Here is a 12,660-nt window from a genome sequence, read left to right on the forward strand (position 1 = left end):
GCCACCTCGCAAAATGGAGACCCAATGGTGTAACTTATGCTGAGACAAAGATGGCGATGCTGATAGCTGGAAGCAACATCCCGTTCTCATTTGCAGATGTCTACAACAATTTTGTGATATATGTTCCCGGATTCGGAGATCGCTCGCCAATACGCAAATGGCAGAACAAAGGTTACTCAAATAGTGAAAGGTTAAGTGTTGTTGGTTTTTTTTTTAGTGACCAGCAAGCACAGTACAGTTAGTAGAACAACTGTGTTTTTATTATTGTGTATTTGATAGGTGCCGTCAGAAATTCAACAATTTATTTTATTTATATATATAATAAAATAAATATATATAGCTATTATTCACTGAAAGTCAAGTATTTCATACACACACATATATATATATATATATATATACATATATATATATATACATATATATACATATATATATATATATATATATATATATATATATATATATATATATATATATATATATATACATATATATATATATATATATATATATATATATATATATATATATATATATATATATATATATATATATATATATATATATGAAATACTCGAGTTGGTGAATTATACTCCTCCCCTCTTAACCACGCCCCCCTCCCCAACCACACCTCCGCCCCACTTCCGACCACCCCCCCACCATCTCCCGAAATCGGAGGTCTCAAGGTTGGCAAGTATGGACATGAGAAACGTGTAGGAAAATCCGACCCTTTTAGGCTGAAGGTTTAAAACACTCTGCTTACCGTCCGCTCTGCAGCTGGATGTGCAGGGAGGTGAAGGGCTCCACTCGGATGAGGTAGTGCATCACCCCGGCGGCACTGGAATAGTGGGTGCCATAATGGAACTTGTCTGTGGTGCCGGTTGGGTCCTCAAAGCTGTCATACCTGGCAGACACGGAGCCCATAATGAGGATTGTTAGGGACGGAAAAGCGCTTCAAAATATGTTTTTCATCTGAAACGTACCTTTCTCGAACTGCTTTGGCGTTGCGGTTGTTCTGTACCGCCACTGGCTTTGACAAGTCCCTGAACACCCGTGGATCCGAAAGGTCCAGCTTTTCTGACGTGTAGTCAGCCAGAACCCAGGGAAACTGACAACAGGGGTAGACGCAGAAAGAGTTTAAACGCGGTAGCTCATAGTGGCGGATCCTTCTGTTTAGTGGTTCAACGCACCACTGGGTACTGTGCCAGGTCGTTGTACGTTCTGCCCGCAATTGTGTTGAGTTGCATCAGGTAGTCAAAGTTGGAAATCTCCCGATTCACCCATTTCTGTGAAAAATTTGACCCGAAAAGCATGAAATTCGATTACAGTGGAACCTCGATTTACGAACCCCTCTTTTTGCTAACTTTTCGATTTACAGACTTTTCGATTGAGCCAAATATGCCTCTGTGTGCAAACCATTTCTCGTCGTATGACTGCTTCATTAATTTATTCGTTTTGTGAGCCGCTAGAAGCTTCAAGGCGCAGCCATTTTAGGGACTTCACTTCCTGTGAAGTACACTACATACGGGTGCAGCAATTTTGGAGAGGGCAGAGCCCTTTATGCCACATCCTTTACTTACTTGGTTGCCACTTCTCAGTGTTTCAGATTGTGTTGCTTTTCACGCAATTCACCAATTTTTGTCTATTTTCGACAAACCAGACTGGAAATATGAAGGGAATCGCTGTGGACTTAGACTTAGAGAGGAGCGGGGGAACCCAGAAAGAAGAGGATTCTCCTTCCAAGCAGTAACACACTGATCTTTCTCCCTGCCACCTACTCTTTCTGCCTCCTCTCCCTTCTTCGCCTTGTGCTTCTGCCTTCTCTACTCCAAACATTCCCTGACAGCAAGGTAAGAAAAATTTTACTTTTTATCTTACTATTTTAGCTACATGGTTGTTAATGTTTTTGAGAAAACCAAAGGGACTTCAGTGTGGGCGCGTTGACAGTTCAACTTGCCGTTGTTTTAGAATAATTAAATATGTATGTATATATATATATATATATATATATATATATATATATATATATATATATACATATATATATATACATATATATACACTGTATACACATTTATATGTACATATATGTATAAAATATATGTATATGTATTTATATATGTATGTATGTATGTATGTATATATATATATATATAAAAGATAATCACACTTTGAATACACTATAATATATATATATATATATATCTATATATTATAGTGTATTCAAAGTGTGATTATCTTTTATATATATATATAAAGCGGTTATTCATCCTCTTCTTAAAAGACCTAACCTCGATCCTGACCTCATGGTAAACTACCGACCGGTGTCTCACCTTCCCTTTATTTCAAAAATCCTCGAAAAAATTGTTGCGGAGCAGTTAAATGAACACTTAGCGTCTAACAATCTATGTGAAACCTTTCAATCCGGTTTCAGGGCAAATCACTCCACGGAGACAGCCCTCGCAAAAATGACTAATGATCTATTGCTAACGATGGATTCTGATGCGTCATCTATGTTGCTGCTCCTCGATCTTAGCGCTGCTTTCGATACTGTCGATCATAATATTTTATTAGAACGTATCAAAACACGAATTGGTATGTCAGACTTAGCCCTGTCTTGGTTTAACTCTTATCTTACTGATAGGATGCAGTGTGTCTCCCATAACAATGTGACCTCGGACTACGTTAAGGTAACGTGTGGAGTTCCCCAGGGTTCGGTCCTTGGCCCTGCACTCTTCAGCATTTACATGCTGCCGCTAGGTGACATCATACGCAAATACGGTGTTAGCTTTCACTGTTATGCTGATGACACCCAACTCTACATGCCCCTAAAGCTGACCAACATGCCGGATTGTAGTCAGCTGGAGGCGTGTCTTAATGAAATTAAACAATGGATGTCCGCTAACTTTTTGCAACTCAACGCCAAAAAAACGGAAATGCTGATTATCGGTCCTGCTAGACACCGCACTCTATTTAATAATACAACTCTAACATTTGACAACCAAACAATTAAACAAGGCGACACGGTAAAGAATCTGGGTATTATCTTCGACCCAACTCTCTCCTTTGAGGCACACATTAAAAGAGTTACTAAAACGGCCTTCTTTCATCTCCGCAATATCGCTAAAATTCGCTCCATTCTGTCCACTAAAGACGCTGAGATCATTATCCATGCGTTTGTTACGTCTCGCCTCGACTACTGTAACGTATTATTTTCGGGTCTCCCCATGTCTAGCATTAAAAGATTACAGTTGGTACAAAATGCGGCTGCTAGACTTTTGACAAGAACAAGAAAGTTTGATCACATTACGCCTGTACTGGCTCACCTGCACTGGCTGCCTGTGCACTTAAGATGTGACTTTAAGGTTTTACTACTTACGTATAAAATACTACACGGTCTAGCTCCATCCTATCTTGCCGATTGTATTGTACCATATGTCCCGGCAAGAAATCTGCGTTCAAAGGACTCCGGCTTATTAGTGATCCCCAAAGCCCAAAAAAAGTCTGCGGGCTGTAGAGCGTTTTCATTTCGGGCTCCAGTACTCTGGAATGCCCTCCCGGTAACAGTTCGAGATGCTACCTCAGTAGAAGCATTTAAGTCTCACCTTAAAACTCATTTGTATACTCTAGCCTTTAAATAGACTCCCTTTTTAGACCAGTTGATCTGCCGTTTCTCTTCTTTTTCTTCTATGTCCCACTCTCCTTTGTGGAGGGAGTCCGGTCCGATCCGGTGGCCATGTACTGCTCGCCTGTGTATCGGCTGGGGACATCTCTGCGCTGCTGATCAGCCTACGCTTGGGATGGTTTCCTACTGGCTCCGCTGTGAACGGGACTCTCGCTGCTGTGTTGGATCCGCTTTGGACTGGACTCTCGCGACTGTGTTGGATCCATTATGGATTGATCTTTCACAGTATCATGTTCTCATATGTTCTCATAGTCATCAGTATCATCAGTATCACAGTATCATGTTCTCATAGTCATCATTGTCACCGACGTCCCACTGGGTCATTATTGTCACCGATGTCCCACTGGGTGTGAGTTTTCCTTGCCCTTATGTGGGCCTACCGAGGATGTCGTAGTGGTTTGTGCAGCCCTTTGAGACACTAGTGATTTAGGGCTATATAAGTAAACATTGATTGATTGATATATATATACATACATACTTTGAATACACTATAATATATATATATATATATATATATATATTATAGTGTATTCAAAGTGTGATTTTCTTTTATAGGGACTTTTGTCGAGGCTAAAACACATTGTTTCTTATCTGTAACTTTGCTTCACTATACTATAAGCTATAACCAGGGGCGTCACCAGACAGATTTCACTGGGGCACGTGCCCCACTGTTGATCTGCAGTGCCCCAGTAAAAATTTCACCCCAAAAAAAAAAGCTTCAGAGTTTTAAGTCTACATAACATAGACAACAGTGCACATACTACTTAGTATGGTCATTGATTGCTACTGTATTCACTCCACGAAACAATGAGCACATGGCTACTTAATATGGTAATTGATTCATGTGTGGATCCAGACTTCGGTTGAGAGAGAGAGAGAGAGAGAGAGAGAATCACTGCGTGAGGTAGGTAACGTTAGCCAACAACAATTTGTTAATTACATTATTTTGATTTGACTCCAACTGTTACTCCTAGATGGATTTAAGAAAGTTATTCGCCCGCAGCAGAAAAGAAGCAGCGGGATTGAGAGATGTAAGTGAAGTCCTAGCTAGCTAGGCAACATCATCGTCTTAAATTGATGGTAAGTTAGCTAACGTTATTCCTTGTATCAAGACAAACATATTCATTTGCTGTACGAGCTGTCGGGGGAATTTCCAGTCAACATGAAACATAATGTTGGTTATTGTCTGCTGGTTCTGCATCAATGATGATTTGGAGTCAGCATGTGTGAGTTGAGTGCTTCTCAAATGCTTTATCTTCAGGAAGAAAAACATTTTTCCATATCATCAAGTCGTGAGCCAAATTTTTAAATCATTCAAGTTTATTTCACAGAAAAATAGCACAGTAGACTTGTCTTGTTAATCGGTGTGACTTTGACTAAAATAATCTTGTTTTGTCACCAGAAAAATGGCTACAGCTAAAGCATCTGGTTTTGTTTCCAGAAAAAATAGTAACATTTCTGTATTTGTTTTCAGAAAGATGGCTGAAAATATTGGGTTTTGTTGCCCCATTTAGATTTAAAAAAAATATATTTCCATGTCTGTCCTGAGTCCTCCTCCAACTTGTTAGTCGGTTTGCCCTTTGCTAAAATACTCACTAATCGTCGCTGGAAAAATGGCTAAAAATATCTGGTTTTGTTGCCACAATTTGATTTTTTTCTCCCTTAACTTTTTTTTTTTCCATGCACACATTTGACTGTGACTCACTGAAAATGACACACAATCCACTTTTATGTCACGACCCAGCAGTTGGGAACCACTGGTCAACTGTATAACAGTTACTGTAATATTTCCATGTCTGTCCAGAGTGATTGACCACTTTGCAAAAATGAAAAGGAGACGTTACAGTTTACTTCTCAGAAAATGATTCCCTGAACAGACACACAACATTTGTTCATTTATTCTACTACTGTGGCTTTATTGTTTTGTGTATATTTTATAGTTTTGTGTATCTGAAATAGGATTAGCCACATTGCCATAAATGGAAATTAAATAATATAAAAGAACCCAGAGATGTAGGGGTGCTTTATTTTTTGTTTTACTTTTGTAGATGTTAAATTTGCAGATCCATCCATCCATCCATCATCTTCCGCTTATCCGAGGTCGGGTCGCGGGGGCAGCAGCCTAAGCAGGGAAGCCCAGACTTCCCTATCTCCAGCCACTTCGTCTAGCTCTTCCCGGGGGATCCCGAGGCGTTCCCAGGCCAGCCGGGAGACATAGTCTTCCCAACGTGTCCTGGGTCTTCCCCGTGGCCTCCTACCAGCTGGACGTGCCCTAAACACATCCCTAGGGAGGCGTTCGGGTGGCATCCTGACCAGATGCCCGAACCACTTCATCTGGCTCCTCTCGATGTGGAGGAGCAGCGGCTTTACTTTGAGTTCCTCCCGGATGGCAGAGCTTCTCACCCTATCTCTAAGGGAGAGCCCCGCCACCCGGCGGAGGAAACTCATTTCGGCCGCTTGTACCCGTGATCTTATCCTTTCGGTCATGACCCAAAGCTCATGACCATAGGTGAGGATGGGAACGTAGATCGACCGGTAAATTGAGAGCTTTGCCTTCCGGCTCAGCTCCTTCTTCACCACAACGGATCGATACAACGTCCGCATTACTGAAGACGCCGCACCGATCCGCCTGTCGATCTCACGATCCACTCTTCCCCCACTCGTGAACAAGACTCCTAGGTACTTGAACTCCTCCACTTGGGGCAGGGTCTCCTCCCCAACCCGGAGATGGCACTCCACCCTTTTCCGGGCGAGAACCTTGGACTCGGACTTGGAGGTGCTGATTCTCATTCCGGTCGCTTCACACTCGGCTGCCAACCGATCCAGTGAGAGCTGAAGATCCCGGCCAGATGAAGCCATCAGGACTACATCATCTGCAAAAAGCAGAGACCTAATCCCGTGGCCACCAAACCGGAACCCCTCAACGCCTTGGCTGCGCCTAGAAATTCTGTCCATAAAAGTTATGAACAGAATGGGTGACAAAGGACAGCCTTGGCGAAGTCCAACCCTCACTGGAAACGTGTCCGACTTACTGCCAGCAATGCGGACCAAGCTCTGACACTGATCATACAGGGAGCGGACTGCCACAATAAGACATTCCGATACCCCATACTCTCTGAGCACTCCCCACAGGACTTCCCGAGGGACACGGTCGAATGCCTTCTCCAAGTCTACAAAGCACATGTAGACTGGTTGGGCAAACTCCCATGCACCCTCAAGAACCCTGCCGAGAGTATAGAGCTGGTCCACAGTTCCACGACCAGGACGAAAACCACACTGTTCCTCCTGAATCCGAGGTTCGACTATCCGGCGAAGCCTCCTCTCCAGTACACCTGAATAAACCTTACCGGGAAGGCTGAGGAGTGTGATCCCACGATAGTTGGAACACACCCTCCGGTCCCCCTTCTTACAGAGAGGGACCACCACCCCGGTCTGCCAATCCAGAGGTACCGCCCCCGATGTCCACGCGATGCTGCAGAGTCTTGTCAACCAAGACAGCCCCACAGCATCCAGAGCCTTGAGGAACTCCGGGCGGATCTCATCCACACCCGGGGCCTTGCCGCCGAGGAGCTTTTTAACTACCTCAGCGACCTCAGCCCCAGAAATAGGAGAGTCCACTACAGATTCCCCAGGCACCGCTTCCTCAAAGAAAGACGTGTTGGTGGGATTGAGGAGGTCTTCGAAGTATTCCCTCCACCGATCCACAACATCCGCAGTCGAAGTCAGCAGAACACCATCCGCACCATACACGGTGTTGATAGTGCACTGCTTCCCCTTCCTGAGGCGCCGTATGGTGGTCCAGAATCGCTTCGAAGCCGTCCGGAAGTCGTTTTCCATGGCTTCCCCGAACTCTTCCCATGTCCGAGTTTTTGCCTCCACGACCGCTAAAGCTGCACACCGCTTGGCCCGTCGGTACCCGTCCACTGCCTCCGGAGTCCTATGAGCCAAAAGAACCCGATAGGACTCCTTCTTCAGCTTGACGGCATCCCTCACTGCTGGTGTCCACCGACGGGTTCTGGGATTACCGCCACGACAGGCACCAACAACCTTGCGGCCACAGCTCCAATCAGCCGCCTCGACAATAGAGGTTCGAAACATGGTCCACTCGGACTCAATGTCCCGCACCTCCCTCGTGACATGTTCAAAGTTCTTCCGGAGGTGTGAATTGAAACTCTCTCTGACAGGAGACTCTGCCAGACGTTCCCAGCAGACCCTCACAATGCGCTTGGGCCTGCCAGGTCTGTCCGGCATCCTCCCCCACCATCGCAGCCAACTCACCACCAGGTGGTGATCGGTAGAAAGCTCCGCCCCTCTCTTCACCCGAGTGTCCAAAACATGAGACCGCAAATCCGATGACACAACTACAAAGTCATGGAACTGCAGCCTAGGGTGTCCTGGTGCCAAGTGCACATATGGACACCCTTATGTTTGAACATGGTGTTTGTTATGGACAATCCGTGACGAGCACAAAAGTCCAATAACAAAACACCACTCGGGTTTAGATCCGGGCGACCATTCTTCCAATCACGCCTCTCCAGGTTTCACTGTCGTTGCCAACATGAGCGTTGAAGTCTCCCAGTAGGACAAGGGAATCACCCGGAGGAGCACTTTCCAGTACTCCCTCGAGTGTACCCAAAAAGGGTGGGTATTCTGAACTGCTGTTTGGTGCGTAAGCACAAACAACAGTCAGGACCCGTCCCCCCACCCGAAGGCGAAGGGAAGCTACCCTCTCGTCCACTGGGTTGAACTCAAACGTGCAGGCTTTGAGCCGGGGGGCAACGAGAATTGCCACCCCAGCCCGTCGCCTCTCACTGCCGGCAACGCCAGAGTGGAAGAGGGTCCAGTCCCTCTCGAGAGAACTGGTTCCGGAGCCCTTGCTGTGCGTCGAGGTGAGTCCGACTATATCCAGCCGGAACTTCTCTACCTCGCGCACTAGCTCAGGCTCCTTCCCCCCCAGTGAGGTGACGTTCCACGTCCCAATAGCTAGCTTATGTAGCCGAGGATCGGACCGCCAAGTGCTCTGCCTTCGGCTGCCGCCCAGCTCACAATGCACCCGACCTCTATGGCCACTCCTATGAGTGGTGAGCCCATTGGAGGGATGACCCACGTTGCCTCTTCGGGCTGTGCCCGGCCGGGCCCCATGGGAACAGGCCCGACCACCAGGCGCTCGCCATCGTGCCCCAACTCCGGGCCTGGCTCCAGAGCGGGGCCCCGGTGACCCACGTCCGGGCGAGGGAAATCTGGGTTCATTTTGTTGTAATTCCATAGAAGTCTTTGAGCTGCTCTTTGTCTGATCACTCACCTAGGACCTGTTTGTCTTGGGAGACCCTACCAGGGGGCATGAAAGCCCCCAGACAACATAGCTCCTAGGATCATTGGGACACGCAAACTCCTCTACCACGGTAAGGTAGCAGGTCAGAGAGGAGAAATTTGCAGATGATTACTGCAATATAAATTTCAAAAAGATTCATTGCTCTTCCTTTTTGCTTTTACCAGTAGCAGTTTAGAAGTCTGAAGTAAAAAAGTGCACAAGTAGGTCAAATGCATTAGTTATTTTCAGGTGGTTAATCAAAGATCCATACAACATAATCTGATATGATTTCATAGTTTAAAGCACTATTTATGTATTTTTTTATGATAAATAAGTGCTAAAAATGTTTTTGCTTGCGCGCTTTGCACGCTCACATGAATTATTTGTGCCCCAGGTGTGCCCCAGTACAGTGTTAGGTCTAGTGACACCCCTCGCTATACCTACTCAATGGCCTAGTGGTTAAGAGTTTCCGCCCTGAGATCGGTAGGTTGTGAGTTCAAACCCCAGCCGAGTCATACCAAAGACTATAAAAATGGGACCCATTACCTCCCTGCTTGGCACTCAGCATCAAGGGTTGGAATTGGAGGTTAAATCACCAAAAATGATTCCCGGGCGCAGCACCGCTGCTGCTCACTTCTCCCCTCACCTCCCAGGGGGTGAACAAGGGGATGGGTCAAATGCAGAGGACACATTTCACCCAGTGGGTGTGTGATAATCATTTGTACTTCAACTTAATTTAATTATATGAACCATGTTCAAGAACCAGTTAGGTCCGTAAATCGAGTTTCCACTGTATCTACATAAGCTCGATGATGAAGCAGATTTTAACTAATGGGAACTCTCCACCGTAGTTTCTTACCTGTGTAAGTCCGGAGGCCTTCAGGATCTCCTGTGGAGACCGTGTTCCGAACAGACTGAGGGATCGCAGCACCAACATTCGGTTATACACCTTATTTCTTGCCTGCCAGTTGGAAAACACTTGTGAGTTGTCACCTATTAGGAAGCAAGCATCGGACACAAGACAAGCAATATGATTGTAATGACCTCTTTCTTGAAGTTGAGAAAATAGTTGGTTTGGTCGATGAGGAAGATTTCCAAAGCGGAGCGTCGCAGGTTGTATCGCCGCAGGTGGACCTCACGGATCTGGCTCAGAGGCCATTTGAAGTCGTGTCCAACACCTTCGGGGAAACACAAAAGCAAATTCATCAACAGTTCTATTATATCACATAATCTTGCTGCTTGAATAAAGCTATGTAAGATTAATCTATTTCAGTGTTTCCTAACCATTGTTGGGCAGCCAAATATAGATATATTATTATTATTATTATTATCAATTTAGTTCATTTTAGCACAGCGTAAATGTATGTACATTTATTTTACATAATTTTTTTGCCTAAGATTTGATAATAATCTTTGCAATTAACACATGCTTTTATATCATTTGACAAGGTTTATCTTGTTCAACTGTAAGTAGGTTAGATATAATTGTTGAATACGATTACAATCAAGTGTAAGATTACTAATTCAGTATTGATATTTGAATGGGCCCTGGGCACTTCTGTAGTGGAAAAGTCGGGCCCTGAGGTCAAAAAGGTTAAAGGGGAACATTATCACAATTTCAGAAGGGTTAAAACCAATAAAAATCAGTTCCCAGTGGCTTATTTTATTATTCAAAGTTTTTTTCAAAATTTTACCTATCATAGAATACTCCGAAAAAGGTTTTAAAGTGCCTGATTTTTGCTATCTGTGAAGCAACCGTCCATTTTCCTGTGACGTCATCCAGTGATATACATGCTATCCAGGCGGATAGCACAGCAAGATATAGCGACATTAGCTCGGATTCAGACTCGATTTTCAGCGGCTTAAGCGATTCAACAGATTATGTATGTATTGAAACGGAGGGTTGGAGTATGGAGGCAAATAGCGAAAACGAAATTGAAGAAGAAACTGAAGCTATTGAGCGAAGAGCTATTGACGCTATTCGGCCATGTCTGCCTTAGCGTCGCCGGTAAAATGTGCAGACAAAATGATCGATTAGATGGCAGTCATGCCGCGACCAAATATGTCTGATTAGCACATAACTCAATAACATCAACAAAACTCACCTTTGTGAGTTCGTTGACTTTATCGTTGGAAATGCATCTGCTTTGAGTGTCGCAGGGTATCCATTCATCTCTGTGCCATGTCTGTCGTAGCATTGCCGGTAAAATGTGCGGACCAAACGAGGGACTTTCGCATCTCTTGACATTGGAGCAACTTAAATCCGTCGATTGGTAAGTGTTTGTTTGGCATTAAATGTGGATGGAGGGAAAGGTTGGATGCAAATATAGCTACAAATGAGACATAACGATGCAATATGTACATACAGCTAGCCTAAATAGTATGTTAGCATCGATTTGCATGCCGTGCTAATCAATGCACATTCTACGTTAATCAACTTGAATCCGTCCCTGATCGTGTTGTTACACCCTCCTACAACACACCGACGAGGCATGATGTCTCCAAATTACTGGAAAACATTCGAAAAGACGAAAAATAACTGGGCTGACATGACTTGCTGTGTGTAATGTGTTTGAGAAAATGGCGATTGACTACCTAGGTGACGTCACGTTTTGACGTCATCGCTCCGAGAGCAAATAATAGAAAAGGCGTTTAATTTGCCAAAATTCACCCATTGAGAGTTCGGAAATCGGTTAAAAAATATATGGTCTTTTTTCTGCAACATCAAGGTATATATTGACGCTTACATAGGTCTGGTGATAATGTTCCCCTTTAATAACCTGTGATCTATTTTAAAATTACTCACTTTTGTCATGATGGTCTTATTTTTGATCAGGAAATTTGGTATGTGTCAAATAAAACGTTTTGATGATGATATCGATGCAGAAACGTTCTGTAATCCTCCACCAATTAATTTTTTTTCCCATTTTCAAAAGCATATTTTATGTATGTTTACCTAAATTGAGCCTCATTTATGTCTTACATGTATTACAATACATTATTTGCCCTAATATGTGAAGTGAATTATATATATATAGCGCTTTTTCTCTAGTGATTTAAAGCGCTTTACATAGTGAAACCCAATATCTAAATTTTACATTTTAAACCAAAGTGGGTGGCACTGGGAGCAGGCGGGTAAAGTGTCTTGCCCAAGGACACAACGGCAGTGACTAGGATGGCGGAAGCAGGGATCGAACCTGCAACCCTAAAGTTGCTGGCAACCGAGCTATATCGCCCCACATTATCCATTACAATGTTGTGGTGATCAAAATGTAAATTCACCAAACGGGACTTAGTTTAACTTTTGTTTCCATGCCGACGGAAGCTTTGTTTACAGTTTTTTCTTAAGTAGAGAGCAAAACTGACACATCTCCACATTGGCGAGCTTTTGAAGTGAGCATTGTCGAACGACAACAGCGAGAAAAAGATGTTGCCGCCTAATGTGCAATGACGCTTTGAGGATACTCCGGCTACCAGCAAGTATAGAGCGCACTCAAGGCTACAATAATGGGTAAAACTGGTGTAAAGGTGACTAGATAGGTGCGATTTTATGTGTAGCGTGTTCTAATATTGTTATAAAACATATTTAAAGGTCTTAAAAAAATGTATGTTCTAAGTATGATAATAATAGATTTATGAGTAAATATCCTACTCCGCGGAA

General features: G+C 43.9%; 1 protein-coding gene across 2 annotated transcripts in view; it reads right to left on the reverse strand.

Annotated features, from left to right (window-relative positions):
* LOC133544370 (neurobeachin-like protein 1) overlaps nucleotides 1-12,660 on the reverse strand; it is a 154,622-nt gene that overhangs the window by 33,080 nt on the left and 108,882 nt on the right. For both annotated transcript variants that reach the window (XM_061889607.1, XM_061889606.1), the window contains exons 38-42: nucleotides 10,044-10,177; nucleotides 9,859-9,960; nucleotides 1,194-1,289; nucleotides 987-1,111; nucleotides 767-907 (exon numbers count right to left, since the gene is read on the reverse strand). In XM_061889607.1, coding sequence (XP_061745591.1) covers nucleotides 767-907; nucleotides 987-1,111; nucleotides 1,194-1,289; nucleotides 9,859-9,960; nucleotides 10,044-10,177 — 598 coding nt within the window. The remainder of the gene's footprint in view (nucleotides 1-766; nucleotides 908-986; nucleotides 1,112-1,193; nucleotides 1,290-9,858; nucleotides 9,961-10,043; nucleotides 10,178-12,660) is intronic.

This window comes from Nerophis ophidion, linkage group LG27, assembly GCF_033978795.1.
Source record: "Nerophis ophidion isolate RoL-2023_Sa linkage group LG27, RoL_Noph_v1.0, whole genome shotgun sequence".
In the NCBI taxonomy this organism is placed as follows: domain Eukaryota; kingdom Metazoa; phylum Chordata; class Actinopteri; order Syngnathiformes; family Syngnathidae; genus Nerophis; species Nerophis ophidion.